The sequence below is a fragment of the Podarcis filfolensis genome (genome assembly GCF_964270895.1).
Source record: "Podarcis filfolensis genome assembly, chromosome: 3".
In the NCBI taxonomy this organism is placed as follows: domain Eukaryota; kingdom Metazoa; phylum Chordata; class Lepidosauria; order Squamata; family Lacertidae; genus Podarcis; species Podarcis filfolensis.
The window spans coordinates 88,927,758-88,941,831 of record NC_139606.1 but is presented as its reverse complement, the minus strand read 5'-3'; the positions used below and the strand labels follow the sequence as shown (position 1 = coordinate 88,941,831).

The following is a 14,074-nucleotide window of genomic DNA, read 5'->3' as shown; positions in this document are numbered from 1 at the left end:
GAAGCACTTAGACGGTAATCACGACGTGTTGCAAACTCTTCTCATGTGACCTCAGACTTCTGATACTACATGGAAAGAAGGGACAGCATAATAACTCTGATGCTGCAGAAGGATTTCGCAGTCAACAAAATCAGTCGTGCATGGGTGTACCACATGACAGGCTTTTTGCCCCAATCCTGGCCCCAATCCAAGTATATCTGCGTAGTTTTCAGTGTATCTATCCGTGACCATAGTTCTCTCTCTTTTGTGTCCAGGTCATTTGGAGTGTTGCTGTGGGAAATATTCTCTCTCGGATATATGCCCTATCCCAGCAAAAGTAACCAGGAGGTCTTGGAGTTCGTAACAAGTGGAGGAAGGATGGATCCACCCAAAAACTGCCCCGGCCCTGTGTAGGAAACTTTTAAGGATCTGCTTGCTCCATGGGTTCAGCTTGTCATGTTCTGGCATCTCTTCTCATCCTGTTTACTCTGCAAAGATTGTTTTCCAGTATCATATATTTCACCAATCTGCTATAACGACTGGAACCTGCAACGAAATGCTGCAGAGCAGCATATTCAGAGTTTCAGCCAGCCAAGTTGTTTTCCAGGATGTGCCATTTCATTGCACCCTACCACCCCCCATCCCAGTATTCCATCTTGCACACCACAACCCACAACAAACCACCAGCATTCTATAACCACTGACCATGCTTCTCAGTTTTTTCCCCTGATGATTGTTTTGGAGAGTGGGAGAGTTCTGCAAACCCTGAAGTCCCCCCAAGCCTCTGATATGTCCCTCTTTTTCATGGATGGTGCCATTAGCCTCATAAAAGTTTGCTTCACTATTTATCTGTAGGATAAATTCTTTCATTAGCTGCAATGGTTTAACTCTGCAGTCACTGCCATTTTGGTGGGTACTAACTACCAGCTGATGCTTTGTTCAGAGTCCTCATCCTCTTGTAATAATTCAGGAGTCTTCACCTTCGCTTCTCTTACAAATGGCCTAAGAGCCTCAAATTAAATTTAATTCACATAACAATATATGTCCTGATGCTTCCAGGAAATGAATCATCAAGGTCCCTGCTGTGTTTCCCCCTTATGTAGGTGGGCATTACAGTGGTACCTCGGGTTAAGTACTTAATTCGTTCCGGAGGTCCGTACTTAACCTGAAACTGTTCTTAACCTGAAGCACCACTTTAGCTAATGGGGCCTCCTGCTGCCGCCACGCCACTGGAACACAATTTCTGTTCTCATCCTGAAGCAAAGTTCTTAACCAGAAGCACTATTTCTGGGTTAGCGGAGTCTGTAACCTGAAGCGTACGTAACCTGAAGTGTATGTAACCTGAGGTACCACTGTATTTGAGTAACAAGCTAATAGGTAACCTGCTCCATCTCAAGCACTTTTAGCTCATTTTTGGTATAGCTCATTTGAACAAAGTTCAGCCAAATTTCAGCTATGTTAGTCCAAGGGACACAATCAGAACTCCATTTATGAACTAAGCCCCCTCCTCCCAATGTTACTTTTGATTTTATAGAGGGATAAAATAATCATTGAGAAAACACCAGCTTCAGATATTCTATGTTTAGCAATGCCTGTCCCACTGCTAACTCACAATAGTGTCCTCTGTGGCCAGGAGTGCCCTATAGCAGCTTAGTCTTGTTTGCCTCAGTCCCTTAGCCTGGGAAGGGCCATAGCTCAGTGGCTGAGTGCATGTCTTGCATGAGAGGGCTTGCAGATTCAAGCCCCGTCATCTACAGAAAGGACTGTTGCTTGAAAGCCTGAAGAGCTGTTACCTGTCAGTGTCAAGAATACTGAGCTACTAGACCAGTCGGTTTGATTCTGTATAATAAATAAGACAGCATCCTAACCCACTCTCCTGCCATTCACCATTTGGTCTTCTGCTCCCACTGCAGGTATCGAATAATGACACAATGCTGGCAACACCAGCCCGAAGACCGGCCAAACTTTGCCATAATATTGGAGAGGATTGAATACTGCACTCAGGTATCTATAACTTCTCAGGGCAATTATTTTATGCTGTTTCCTGTAAGAAATGCCAGAAGGGGCACATGGAAAAGAAACAATGGGCGAGCCAAGACAACCAGAGCACAACCTGGTGCCAATGTCTCTGACTCTTGTCCAACCCGTTCCCCAGACCAGCTGAAGAAGTGAATTCAGTTGCAATGCAAGCTATATCTGGGAGTCATTATGGATCAAATGCGAAGTGCCCAGCCAGAAAACAAGCCCTTGTTCCTTTCAGAACTTGCCTTGAGGCAGGGTGTGATAGTGATTAGGGATGGGTGTGTGGATCCATAGGTTGGATTGCAAAGCGGACTCCTCACCTGATTTGATCCAGGTAGATTCTGAATTGGATCAGATCATGAATCCATTTCAAAAGCTGCAGTCCTTGCTACAAGGAGCCTGAGGGCTTCAGCTCTGATAATAATTTTTTTTATTTCCTTTTGGGTCTTCCAGACATCCAAAACCTGGCTTGGCTGGCACATGGGACTTGGTGACATGTCCTTGCTCTCCCCCGTGCAATTCCCTTTGAGAGTGGTGGAATGATCTCAAGTCCCGTTGCTCTCAGGGGATCTTGCTCTACTCTGTGCAAAGTGCATGGCAGCAAGAAACCACGCATTAACTGCTCCAGGCTCATCTGCTTGCTCTCTTTCCCCACTAGAGGGAAAGGAAAAGGAAAGCCATGTGCCAGCAGGTCCAATGACCAAACTGGTGGGACAGCATCTCCTTTTTGTCACTATCTACAGTGCCCATTTGCTTGCCCTCTTCTTCTGGGTCCAATCCACATGATCATCCAGAAGGAGAGAGTGCAAGGAAGGCAAGGGGAAGAGGCTGTGTTCTTCTGCCTCCTCGTTCTGGTTACTGTCTGCATGCTTAGAGGGTAGCTGAATAGGCAGCAACAGCAAGATGGAGCAACAGCAACAGCAGGTGGCCAAATAAACTGTGTGCCTGCTGCATTGTTGTGGCAATAGCAAGTGCCCCATGATCCTCACTGCTGGTGCTCTTCCTATCCTTCTGATCTATCCTTTCTACGCACATCCAGCTGACACTGCTCTGTGATTTATTGCAGCAAATCCAGGGGCAGCAAAGCCTTCAGTGCTTTCAAAACCGATCTCTTGGCCATTAGTGTTGTCCAGTAAATCCACACTTCTTTAGAATACCATTGAAGGAATACATCCCAGGATCAGATGCATGAAGAAATATTGCGCTCATTTAATATTTATAACCCACTATTCTTCCCTAAACGAAAGTCAAAGTGGCCAACAGAAAAGCAATCAATGCAATAATGCCAGAATTGTTGAATTGTAAAATGTTTCCATCCAAGTATGATGTCCACTGCCACTGGGAGCAAAAAATAATTTTGCTCTCAATAAATTTATATTCTGCCCCACCCTAACATGTCTGAATGAGGTCATCATTTTTCACCAGATCTGCAAGACATTTAAGTGTTCTGCTGCATAATAACATATATTATTCAATAGTAGGTTTGTCTAAGACCATTCAAAGACGCTTGCTGGATCAGGTCATGAGTCCACCTAGTCCAGCTACCTCTTTTCCACAGTGGCTAACCAGATGCCTATGAGAAACCACAAGCAGAGCATGGAGGCAATTGCCCCCTCCTGCACCGGCCCTCTAGCAACTGGAGCCACTGAGCAATTCAGTCCACATTTAAAGGCGAACCTACCGTACCTAATTCACAGTTTCCCAAATAATATGAGACCTGAAACACATATATCCTTTTAAATGTGCACTTCTCTGAATTTTGTAATGTAGTTCTCCAGGTAAGTAACGTGCATCAAGATTCATATACTGGGACAAAATGTCAATAAAAATGCATATATTCTTGGGTTTTTTAGTGCATAGTTTTTTGGGGGAAATTGCTTTGCAAAAATATGTAGGCAAGATTGCATACAAGGGTGGAATTCAATGGCTTGCTGTTAGAAGCATTTTGTCATGGAAAGCATTTCCAATTGCTTTCCTCCTCTCTCCTCATCATGTACGCTATTCTGGGGGTTCTCCCAACCTCCCCAGATCCCCTTTTGGGAGGCATGGAGGCACATGGGAGGAAGAAAGGGGGAGGAAGCAGACACAAGGCTGCTGTTGACAGGACTCAATAGCTGACTCCTGCCCCAAAGTGTTAAATGCTGATGAAGTTTCATGAGGGTTTTAAGAAAACTGCAAACTGATCTGAAAATGTGGCAAGCTGAACTTAAGATTGGATAAATGAGAAACTGAGAGAAACCAAAACTGACCGATTCAACCATCTCTACCCAAGTATGGAGGTTACCTGGCCTAACAGGTATATAGATGCACTTGCCCTCTGTAGATTTGTCCAATTGCTTTCTGGCAGTGAATTCCATAAATTAATTGCACGCTGCGTGGAAGTAGTTGTTCCTCATAGCTGTCCTGAAAGTCAATTTTATTGGGTGATTGGGCATGCGTCCATTAGGAGAGAGAGAAAATCTTTTCACGAAGCAATGGTAGATTACTCCAGCAGCACTCTGTAGTGTCAAGCAGTTAAAAAAATCAGCAGCATGTTTTGAATCCCTTGTTTTTTTAATGTAGGATCCTGATGTGATCAACACAGTTCTGCCAGTGGAATATGGCCCCTGCATTGAGGAGGAAGAAAAGGTCCCCGTACGCCCTGAAGACCCCGAAGCAATCCCTCCGTTGCTAGTCTTGCCGCAGAAAGAGAAAAAAGGTGTTGAGCAGCTCCTGCCTTCCCCACCATCCTTGGCCTTAGCCATTGCTACAGGGAAGGCTCTGGTGAAAGCAGCTAGTGTCGATCCATCAGTCTGTGCTACTACACAGGCCCCCCTGGAAGGGGGACATGTCAACATGGCGTACACTCAGTCCAATCCCGCCACTGAGCTCCACAAAGGCCGAGGGTCCAGAAACAAGCCTACCAACCTCTGGAACCCGACCTACGGCTCCTGGTTTTCAGAGAAGCCCATTGTCAAAAACACTTCACAGGCGGAGAAAGAGGCAACTGAGAGGGAAGGTCCGGGGCATGAAGGGAACTGTACTTTGGGGCCCAGCATTGTGACTGGAAGGCTGCCAAGCTCCTCCCTTCTTCTAGAACCATCTTCGCTGACAGCCAGCGTTAAGGAAGTGCCTCTGTTCAGGCTCCGCCATTTCCCCTGTGGAAACGTTAACTATGGATACCAACAGCAGGGCTTGCCCTTGGAAACTTCGGCCCCACCCTTGTGCCAGCAGCTGCGAGGGCCCTCCCCTTAGGAACAAGGCCAACTCCCCCCACCAGGGCCCCCGGAAAACATCCCACCCTTTTGACTCTCTTCCCGTGGGACTCGTAAGCCTTGGTGCAAACGTCGGCGTCACCCAAACAAGCACGAGCGCAGAACGAGATGCCCTTCTGTAATGTGCCAGTGCGCTCTGAAGTGCCACCCTTGGAAGCTCTGCTTTTCGAACCTGCAAGAAGCTTCCGTTTGTCAGAGCGCGCACACCCCTTACACACACACTCGAAACACCCAAGGACAATAGTATTATCTGCAAGGCCCCGCTCTCAGTTGCATAAAGTCATCTGCATGGTTGTTCTCTGTGCCCTTCCCTGTGCGCTGCTTCCTTCTCTGTTGTTTATGTGCCGTTTCAAGACTCACTGTTAGAGAGTTTAATGTCCGGGGATTTCCCTGTACTGCCAGATGCAGCATCAGGGAAATCCCTCTTGCTGCCAGAGTTTTGAGGAGAGGATGGGGAAATGTTGCACTCTCGCTGAAATTCAAAATCAGATAAATGTGGACTCCCAAGGGGCACGTACCCAAGCAGCAACTCAGCTCCAACATGGCCCTTCCACAAGCATGCACAACCATTGTGGTACTCTTAAGGGTAGCAGAAACACATTTGCTTTCATGCCTTTGGTCTACAAGATGGAAATTGCAGGAATTTAAGGAACATGGTGAAAGTCAGTGATTTAGTTTGCTCGAAAAGGTGATGCCCTCTCCCCCTTTTCTCTGTTGTGGTTGTGGGACACCAAGGGTCAAATAGTTGCAACTAATACTTAATCCTTCGTGTTGTAGTTGGTTATGCCACATGCTAGAGAATAAGATTATTGAGGTGGTAAGAGTCAGGTTGTTCAACAATGAAATCACTGCTATTATGCTTCAGTTAATACTATGGGGCAGAGTTTAGACAAACAGAAAGTAGTTGATTGCCGTGGTGTGTGCTGACTCCCGTTTTTCCCCAGTGAATAAGGATATGATTTTATTTAGTATTACAATTGCAGCGCCGAACATGGCGCTGTAGGAGATGCGCCAAAGAAAGTGTGTTTTAACGAACGTTTTAGAACAACCACAGTAGCCAGCTCTCTAAGTCATTGTTTTGACAAGAGTCAATATCCACACACAGAAAAATCAGGACTTGAGCATATGATGTAAAAATTACTTGCCAACTTCCGTGCATTCTCAGACTCAAACATACCATCAAACCATGCTTCAGCATATTTCACAGCTTATCTGATCATGCTATCGGAACTGAAACAATCTGTCAAAATATCCTGCAATGAACTGGGGCCCAGAATTGCTCTTGCATGAGCACAGGCAGCAGAAAGAAAAGCAGTAGTGGAGATGGTAATGCCTGTGATTCTATTGCATAACCATGGTGCTACAAATTAGGAGACCACACCACTATTGCAGTTGACCACTAATAATCCTTGTTTCCCCACTGACACTTTGAGGCAATAGATCACCCCCATGGAAGCTGTATATATGGGCATACAAACCTCGTGCTCACATTCGTTCCCATGAGCAGAGCAAACGAGGAGGAAGCTTGGTTTGTGTCTCTTGCCTCGCTCAAGAACTTATAGCTACTAAATAAATGCAGGTGCAATCCTGTGCACGATTGCACTGCATAAGGCTCATCGATTCAATTGGAATTGATGTATAAATGAAGAAATCTGACCTTCCTGAGTGATAGAGAAAAGAGATCCACTTTCCACAGATACTTGTTTTCTGGAGGAGCAGTAAATCAATGGGGAATGGCCTTGAATCCTTAGCTGCAAATTACAGTTGGACAAATCTAATCATGGATCCCCATTGTACAGTAATGTGTCTTGCTCCCATCACGGGACAACCAAGAACTTTGAAGTGCAGCTCAGACAGATAAAAGTATTGGGCCTACTTCCAGCCGTCACAGCCACTGAAGGTATTTATATTTTTTTTCTTGAGTTCATAAGGCAGCCAAAAAAAAAATGCTTCATTTGAAAAAAGTGTGCCTGCTCACCGAATCAGAGGCAGTGTTCAGTTCATTATAGTTTGGTGGATGCTGTGCCTGAAAGTCCCACTTGCTCACAGCAGGGAGCATGTTATACTGTCTCTGATGACCCCAAGCGGCAATTAAAAAGTACAATTTAACACGCTGTAAGATACCTGAGCTTAAAAGAATGGTCATCTGCTAAAACAGCCAAGTTCCTGTGTTGTTATTACAATCCACTGCAGATTGGCTGGTTCATGTGCGTGATTAACATCAAGGCACACTGCAGAGCCTCACAGTCCAACCCACTCCTGGAAGAAAAAGCACTAGCCAGGAGCTTCTCCAGTACAGCATCCTTTTGTGTTACAGCTGTGGGGGAAACCTCATGAAAAGCTTCCTTAAAAACAGGCCTCCCCCCACCCCCCCGCATCACCACCACCCAAAGTAGAGGAATATGAATGGCAACCTTAGAAGCATAGAATGAGCTGTGTTTTATACCATTACTTGTGAAGGTTCTATGCCACATGTGTAGCATGCCACAACTCTCAGCGGCAGAGCTACTTATCCAGGGTCTTTCATTAGGGAAATGAAACTAAATCCTGTTACACACCCAGCAGAGGTGTGCAGTAAAGGATTTCAGTCACAATACTGTAAAACAGCTCGTAGTATTTATACTTGGTGAGATAAAGCTTACCAACACATATGCTTTGTTAGCCGAGGCACAGACGAAGGTTTCCGTATCACCAGAAATAAATGGAAACACTGGCAGAGGCAGGCTTTGCTCTATAAACAACACCACCTAGGCAGAAGCTGTTTCCATGACTTTATCACGAGTTAGGCAGCAAGGAGTATGAAACAGCTGGAGTACCATCACTGCTTTCTAAATGTATTTTTATTTCCCAGTACCTCATCAGAGACTCACATTGATTCTACAGCATTAAAATCTTGATAGAGACTATACAGGAGAGCAAAATCACAGGCTTTCAGGAATTCCAGTGCAACGTTCACTTCAGTGTCTGCGTTTGGCCTTTTATAGCACCAGAGATTAGCCAGGAGACACAATGGAGCTTTTGAGACAAGAAAACTATGAGCAAAAACAGCCTCCCAAAGTTATTTACCCTATTTGTGGGCACTAAATGTAGGAAGGTCATTTATCCTAAAGCAATTGGGGCAGGGGGGTAGAATTGGCCCAGAAGGTATCAAAGGGTATGCAAGGAAAAAGTTTGGTTTGGTTCATTCACCTAACCCTAACCCTAAAAGAGGAGGACTGGAAGACAGCCCATTACTTCCTTCAAGCGTCATGGTTTAGGGGAGTCTGCAAAAGACAACTCTCCACAAACCTGTCAGAAAATTATTTTCTCTGAGAGGTTTTAGGACAACTCTCATCTAAGAATTGACTCTGCTTCCTGTGACATTAGGCATGTGGGAAGAGTCCCATATGCTCAAGTGCAAAATACAGTCCGTTGATTTGAGTAGCCAATGAGTGCATTTTCTCACCCAATCCAGTGCAGGAGGACTCAAAAGCAACCCCCAGCTCAGCTTTTGTGGGGCTTGCCTCCAAGTGAGCATAGGAGCGCAGCACCATCGAACGTCCCTCACACTTGTTTCCTTTCCCCATAAGGATGCAGAAGTTCAAAATGAAGTGGTTTTGGTGGAGCATTTCCCAGTCATTTTTCAGTGCATGACTAGGTACGGCAGCTGTATGCCAAGACTTTCTTTTTATGTGTCTGCTCATATAGGTGAGGCCACCAGATACGTCTAAACCTTGAGCAAGTACTACCTTTTCAATGTCCTTTCACAGCTCCGTAACCTCGCCCACGGAAGTCTCAACGGAGTTATGTCTGAACCTTCTGTACCCAGCCTCTCCTTCTGTATCAAGGCTTTGTCATTAGGAATGTGTGTCACATCTGTACAGAAGCTTATGCAACATTGCTCATAAATCAAGGGCCTATGCGTTTCAGGGATCCTTCTCAAGATAAAATGCTAATATATGATCATTAAGTATTTTGTATTGTATTTGTATTGTAATCAAGTGTAGTGAAGCTAAAGGCATGAAGACAAAATAAAATGACTGTAAAGGAAAGCATGCGCCTGGCTATGTATTCTCTCTACAATGGCTCACCAAATCAAGGAGGCTTTTAATTCAGCACATGAACTGCTAAGCTTGGCCAGGGGGTAAAATGCAAGTGATAATTTAGCATGACAATATTAACTAAAGTCCCATTTTGACTCCCCAAGTCATGCAAAGTTCTTGTTGAACTAGAATGAAAGTTACCCAGGCTACCTGGCGGAGGTGACAAATTTCCTATACTGGTTACAGAACAATTAATTGAGATGGGGAGGTACAGCTCTTCTAAATGCACCACTAATGTCCTTTTAAGGCCTGGCTGATCATTAGGGTAAGTTGGATTTCACTCCAGAGAAGCTCTTCTTGTTAATATTTCTGTCCACCCTTCCTAATAAAGGAGCCCAGCACATCAACCCCCAAAGTGGTAAAGGAATTCAATCAAAAATAAAACATTGTTATCTAAAAACATTTAAAAAGCCACATAGCTTCACAGGCAATAATTTCAAGGTTGCCAGGAACAGTATCTTTCACCCATCAAATACCTGGGTGAACAGGGGTGTTTTTAAGATCATCCTGAAAGTTAATTATCAGGGAGACCACACCTCACTAGGGATGGCATTCCGCAAACGGGGAGCTGCCACTGAGAGGGCCCTGTCAACAAACAGCCCTACATTATACTGGCACCGGGTTACTGGGTTAATAAAGTAGTTACCTTTTTCTATATTCAGTTCATTTTATCCCTTGTTGACTATGCATGGCCTACTGGTATATTCATTTCCTTTCTAATATACAGCAGAACTCATTCTGCAAGCAGTCCTTCTTAATACTGAAGCCATGTAGATTTTATGCTGATAGTTTGGGCAGACATGATCTTAAGATACACCTGCAAGAGCAAATAGGAAAAATGAGGCAGTTCATATTAGCGCAATAATTTTTCTTTCAATGGTACCAATGTTTACCTTGTAAGTCACAATCCCTAGAGGAAGAGGAGGGCAAAAGAAAGATACCATTCGACCAATACATAGGGAATGCACAAAAGATTTTTATGTTCAAAATCAGCATGTCTGTAGAGTACATCAATATATTACAAACATAAAAGGTGTTTAAAACATCTGTTTTGTTATATTACAGCTGCTGCTTTCTATCCTAAATGCATAATGTGCAAGTTAACATTATAAGAAAGCGATTCAAAAAAAGGATACTCGGTCAGTGATAGCTCAGTTTTCTTAAAAGCAACAGGCATCCTTAAAACCAAACGACCATTAACAGCACTCTCATTTAAAAATACATTTAAACACCCAAGGAAACAGATGTCGGACATGGCAAGATTCAGTGCAACAAGGTGCATCTGGATCCTCAAATGCATTTCTGCAGTTTTCAGATGGCTTTTAATTAAGAACAAGTTTATAATCACAGTTTACAACCATTGCCCTTAGTTTAAAAATACCCATTAGCTATAAAGCAATATTGCAGCTTCGTCGTGCTTAATGTAGATCAGGGGGAAATGGTTCTAGCAATGTTTAAAAATATTATCTATACACTTTTATAGACAGCTAGAATGTAGTTTTACTTTTGAGTGCAATTTGACAAGATACCTTGGCCAGGATTCAACTAATGAGTCCCACTAGTGGAAGGCTGTGCAAGGACTGCTGTTAGCGCAAGGGAGGCAGTTACCATAACACTACACTGAATTCTTCCCCTTATTTTCAAGGATGAAGCCACTTAGTGACTTCTGTGGCTTTTAAATTATCTGAATCCATTTAATAAGGGTTCAAAATATGTCATAACAATTAAAATGAGATATATTTTTTAACAATACAATTTATAAATTTATAACCACTCACTTATTTAAAGAGAAGCATAGTGCAGTAAAATAATCATGTTTTAAAAGTTTTTTTTTATTATTTCAAGGTACATCATGCTTCTAGGCAACAATGTAGCAACTACATTATATAAAAATGGCAAGGGCTTCAACACCTAGCACTGTGACAAGCTTTTCCTAAGGTTGGCGTCTACAGTGATACAGAATTCTTATTGCACATGGGATATTTGGGTTTCAAGCACCGAAATATAGGTCTCTCTTAAATGTTCTGCCCAGAGCCAGGAAGTGGTGGCCTGTGGGCAAGATGGTCAGCTGCCATATGGCCTAACTCAACCTGCAGTGGCTTGGCGTAGTAAGGCAAGCTAAAGGTTCCAGGTCAACCAGGTGACGGTTCTAGAGGAAGAGGAAACTTGAACCTGCAACAATCATGGAATCTCCCATAGGCTTTCTACAAGCTTCTCCTCCCAGAAGACTAAACTAGGGTGTTTTAACCAAGGTTAAGAACACTGTCAAAAATCAGAAGGAAGAAAGGCTCCCTCATCACCTACCCATGAGTGGGCACGTTTCCTAGAGGAGGAGGTGGCGCAAATCCATGCACACATTATCTTAAACCCAATACTGCTACCTCACCTTAAAATGACCCGTTGGCCAATCTGATTGCTGGCTGGAGAGCTTTGCTGAAGGGCATTTGATGCATGCAAAACGTTGCAGTGTTACAGGCTTCAGTCTTGACTAACAAAATAATTTCTCCAGAACTTGAGTGGGGGAACTCTTCAGAAAGGAGAAATAAAAGTGCATTAATACTTGTTCCAATGGCATTTTTGGAAAGTGCTTCTGGCATGCTGCTGCCTTTAAAATACACACGCATGTCCATTATACAGTATATCTCTATATACTGTAACAAAAAGTGCTTTTACTATTTACCTGAAAATATTTGTGCTGCTTTATGCTTTTTTCCCTTTCTTCTATTCAGGATGCTTCTGTATGTAGCATGGAAGGAGCACATTTTTTTCTCTTTTCAACTGGTTGCTTTGTGCTTGGAGGATCTGTCTGGATAATAAGCTACCTGTCTCACAACATTTTCCCCCTAAATACTGTCACTTCCCTCCCTTTTTATTGCTATTTTTTCCCCAAAGAAAGTGAAGACTGTTTAGCAGGTTGACAAATCCTGCTGCTTGTTTAACAAGCTCTGCGATCTCAAGTCACTTTACACCTTCATTAGAATGTGGGATGGAAACATCATTTGTAAAGTAGCAAAGCATGTCAACATGGAGCCAGATAAAAAACAGATTATTCAAATAACAGGACTGCTCAACCCCAAGTTGTTTTTTTAGTATGTAAGCAGCTTTAGGGTGAGGACCCGTTCTGTAGGGGAAGCTATTAAGATTTCATTCCTCAAGAGTCATAATGCAACTCCAATCTGGCTAGAGCTGTGCAAGTGTTATACAAATGCAGTTTTAGGACTTTGGGTAAGGCAGAACTTCATGCAGGCGATGGCAGGATTGTCTTGTGTGCTTTATTTCTTACGCCCTCATCTCAAGAGCTAGAGGAGTTTGCTTTCAGCAGATATCATCCACAAGTTTTGCACCGTTGATTCCTCGGTAAGTGACTCGGCTCGGCCGCACCAAGACTCCATAATTTGGCTTGCAAGTAAAGTACCGCTTGTCACCCACAGAGCCATCATTCTTGCCTTTGGCACTTCGGAGTTCCAGGCCAAGCCAGATGCCTGGAGCAAAGTCTGTGGGCCCAATGTAGCGAATGATGCCCATCTCACTGGAGCTGCTCAGGAGGACCTGGGAGCCTTCGTGAAGCTTGACGGGCCCCTCAGCACTGGCCGTAGTGGTGCTGCTCCAGCTGCGTCGCAGGGAAGCATTTTTTGACCTGGGCAGATAAAAGAAGGCAACAGGTGGACCATTTGTTAAATGCAAAAGATACTAAGATTGCATAGCACACAGAGGAAATCTGCCACTGACTTACTAAGATAAAGACTTCAGGGCCTCCTGATATGGACCAGATTGCTTCTGATCTGGCAATGGCAGTAAAACATGCCTTCAGTTAAAGGCCACATGACAGGCTCATCATCAACCCAAGAGAAAAGCCTGCGTATCCTTGTACCACAAGGTCAACAAGCTTTTCGAAAGGATAAGATGGTGAAGTTTTCCTACCAATGCAAATAGCAGCTCCGAAAGAGCTATTTTTGGCAGGGTTGCAGCATGGGAAGAAAGGGTTAAGAGTCTCCTCTTTGCCTGCTGTGATCCCAATAATTATTAACCCAACTCACCTACCATTTTCATTTTTAAAAGAATGCGTTAAATGCAAAAACACATTTGATGTCCTGTCTAGTCTGGCCCTAAGCCAGCTCCTGTTAAAAGGTAGTAGGAAAATTGGTGTGTGTGTATCAGTTGGAGCATTTTGGCCTAGCTGCTGAGCTGGCAAGGAATGTGCACAATAATTCTCAGAACTGGGATCCTAGCGCAGGCCTATTTCTTTACCATTCTGATTTCAGTTATTAATTCTAAAATGTACAGCCAGCTTTTCCTGACAGCCATCACTGTGCAGGAACAAGACTTGCAGGCAAGCAAAAAAGCATCACTGCCATTGAGACTTCCTATAACCATTCAGGATTAGTGTTGGGAGTTATTCAACAATATCAAAATGACTCTGTGGGCTACGACCCTAAAGACACTGGAAAGGGAGTAATCTCCAGTGAATACAGTAGACATACTTCTGGCTAAACATGCATAGGATTGCACTGTTAATCACTAAGATGCATGCCTCCAGAGACAAAAAGAGTGCTGAATTCATCTAATCATAGCAGACAACACATGCATTCCCTTTTCTAAGAGCCACTCACTTGACAAAGGAGTTTCTCCTGTTTAATTCCTTTTGGGAAGACGCAGAGGTTGTGCTAAAACTTCGTCGGAAACCTGAACATGATAAGAAAAACAAACTTCAATTCAGTCTATTAAGTGGCATACATA

The 14,074-nt window shown here is 43.7% G+C and overlaps 2 protein-coding genes across 9 annotated transcripts in view; one reads left to right on the top strand and one right to left on the bottom strand.

Moving 5' to 3' along the window:
- The window catches only part of ALK (ALK receptor tyrosine kinase), a 574,962-nt gene extending 565,676 nt beyond the window's left edge, over window positions 1-9,286 (top strand). For all 3 annotated transcript variants that reach the window (XM_083604448.1, XM_083604449.1, XM_083604450.1), the window contains 3 exons: window positions 255-389; window positions 1,893-1,983; window positions 4,564-9,286. In XM_083604448.1, coding sequence (XP_083460574.1) covers window positions 255-389; window positions 1,893-1,983; window positions 4,564-5,235 — 898 coding nt within the window. In that variant the 3' untranslated portion in view covers window positions 5,236-9,286. The remainder of the gene's footprint in view (window positions 1-254; window positions 390-1,892; window positions 1,984-4,563) is intronic.
- A 1,007-nt stretch (window positions 9,287-10,293) lies between these two features.
- The window catches only part of CLIP4 (CAP-Gly domain containing linker protein family member 4), a 38,572-nt gene continuing 34,791 nt past the window's right edge, over window positions 10,294-14,074 (bottom strand). For 5 of the 6 annotated variants that reach the window (XM_083604526.1, XM_083604527.1, XM_083604529.1 and 2 more), the window contains exons 15-16: window positions 13,948-14,020; window positions 10,294-12,974 (exon numbers count right to left, since the gene is read on the bottom strand). In XM_083604526.1, coding sequence (XP_083460652.1) covers window positions 12,653-12,974; window positions 13,948-14,020 — 395 coding nt within the window. In that variant the 3' untranslated portion in view covers window positions 10,294-12,652. The remainder of the gene's footprint in view (window positions 12,975-13,947; window positions 14,021-14,074) is intronic. The other variant, XR_014545732.1, reaches the window with a different exon arrangement.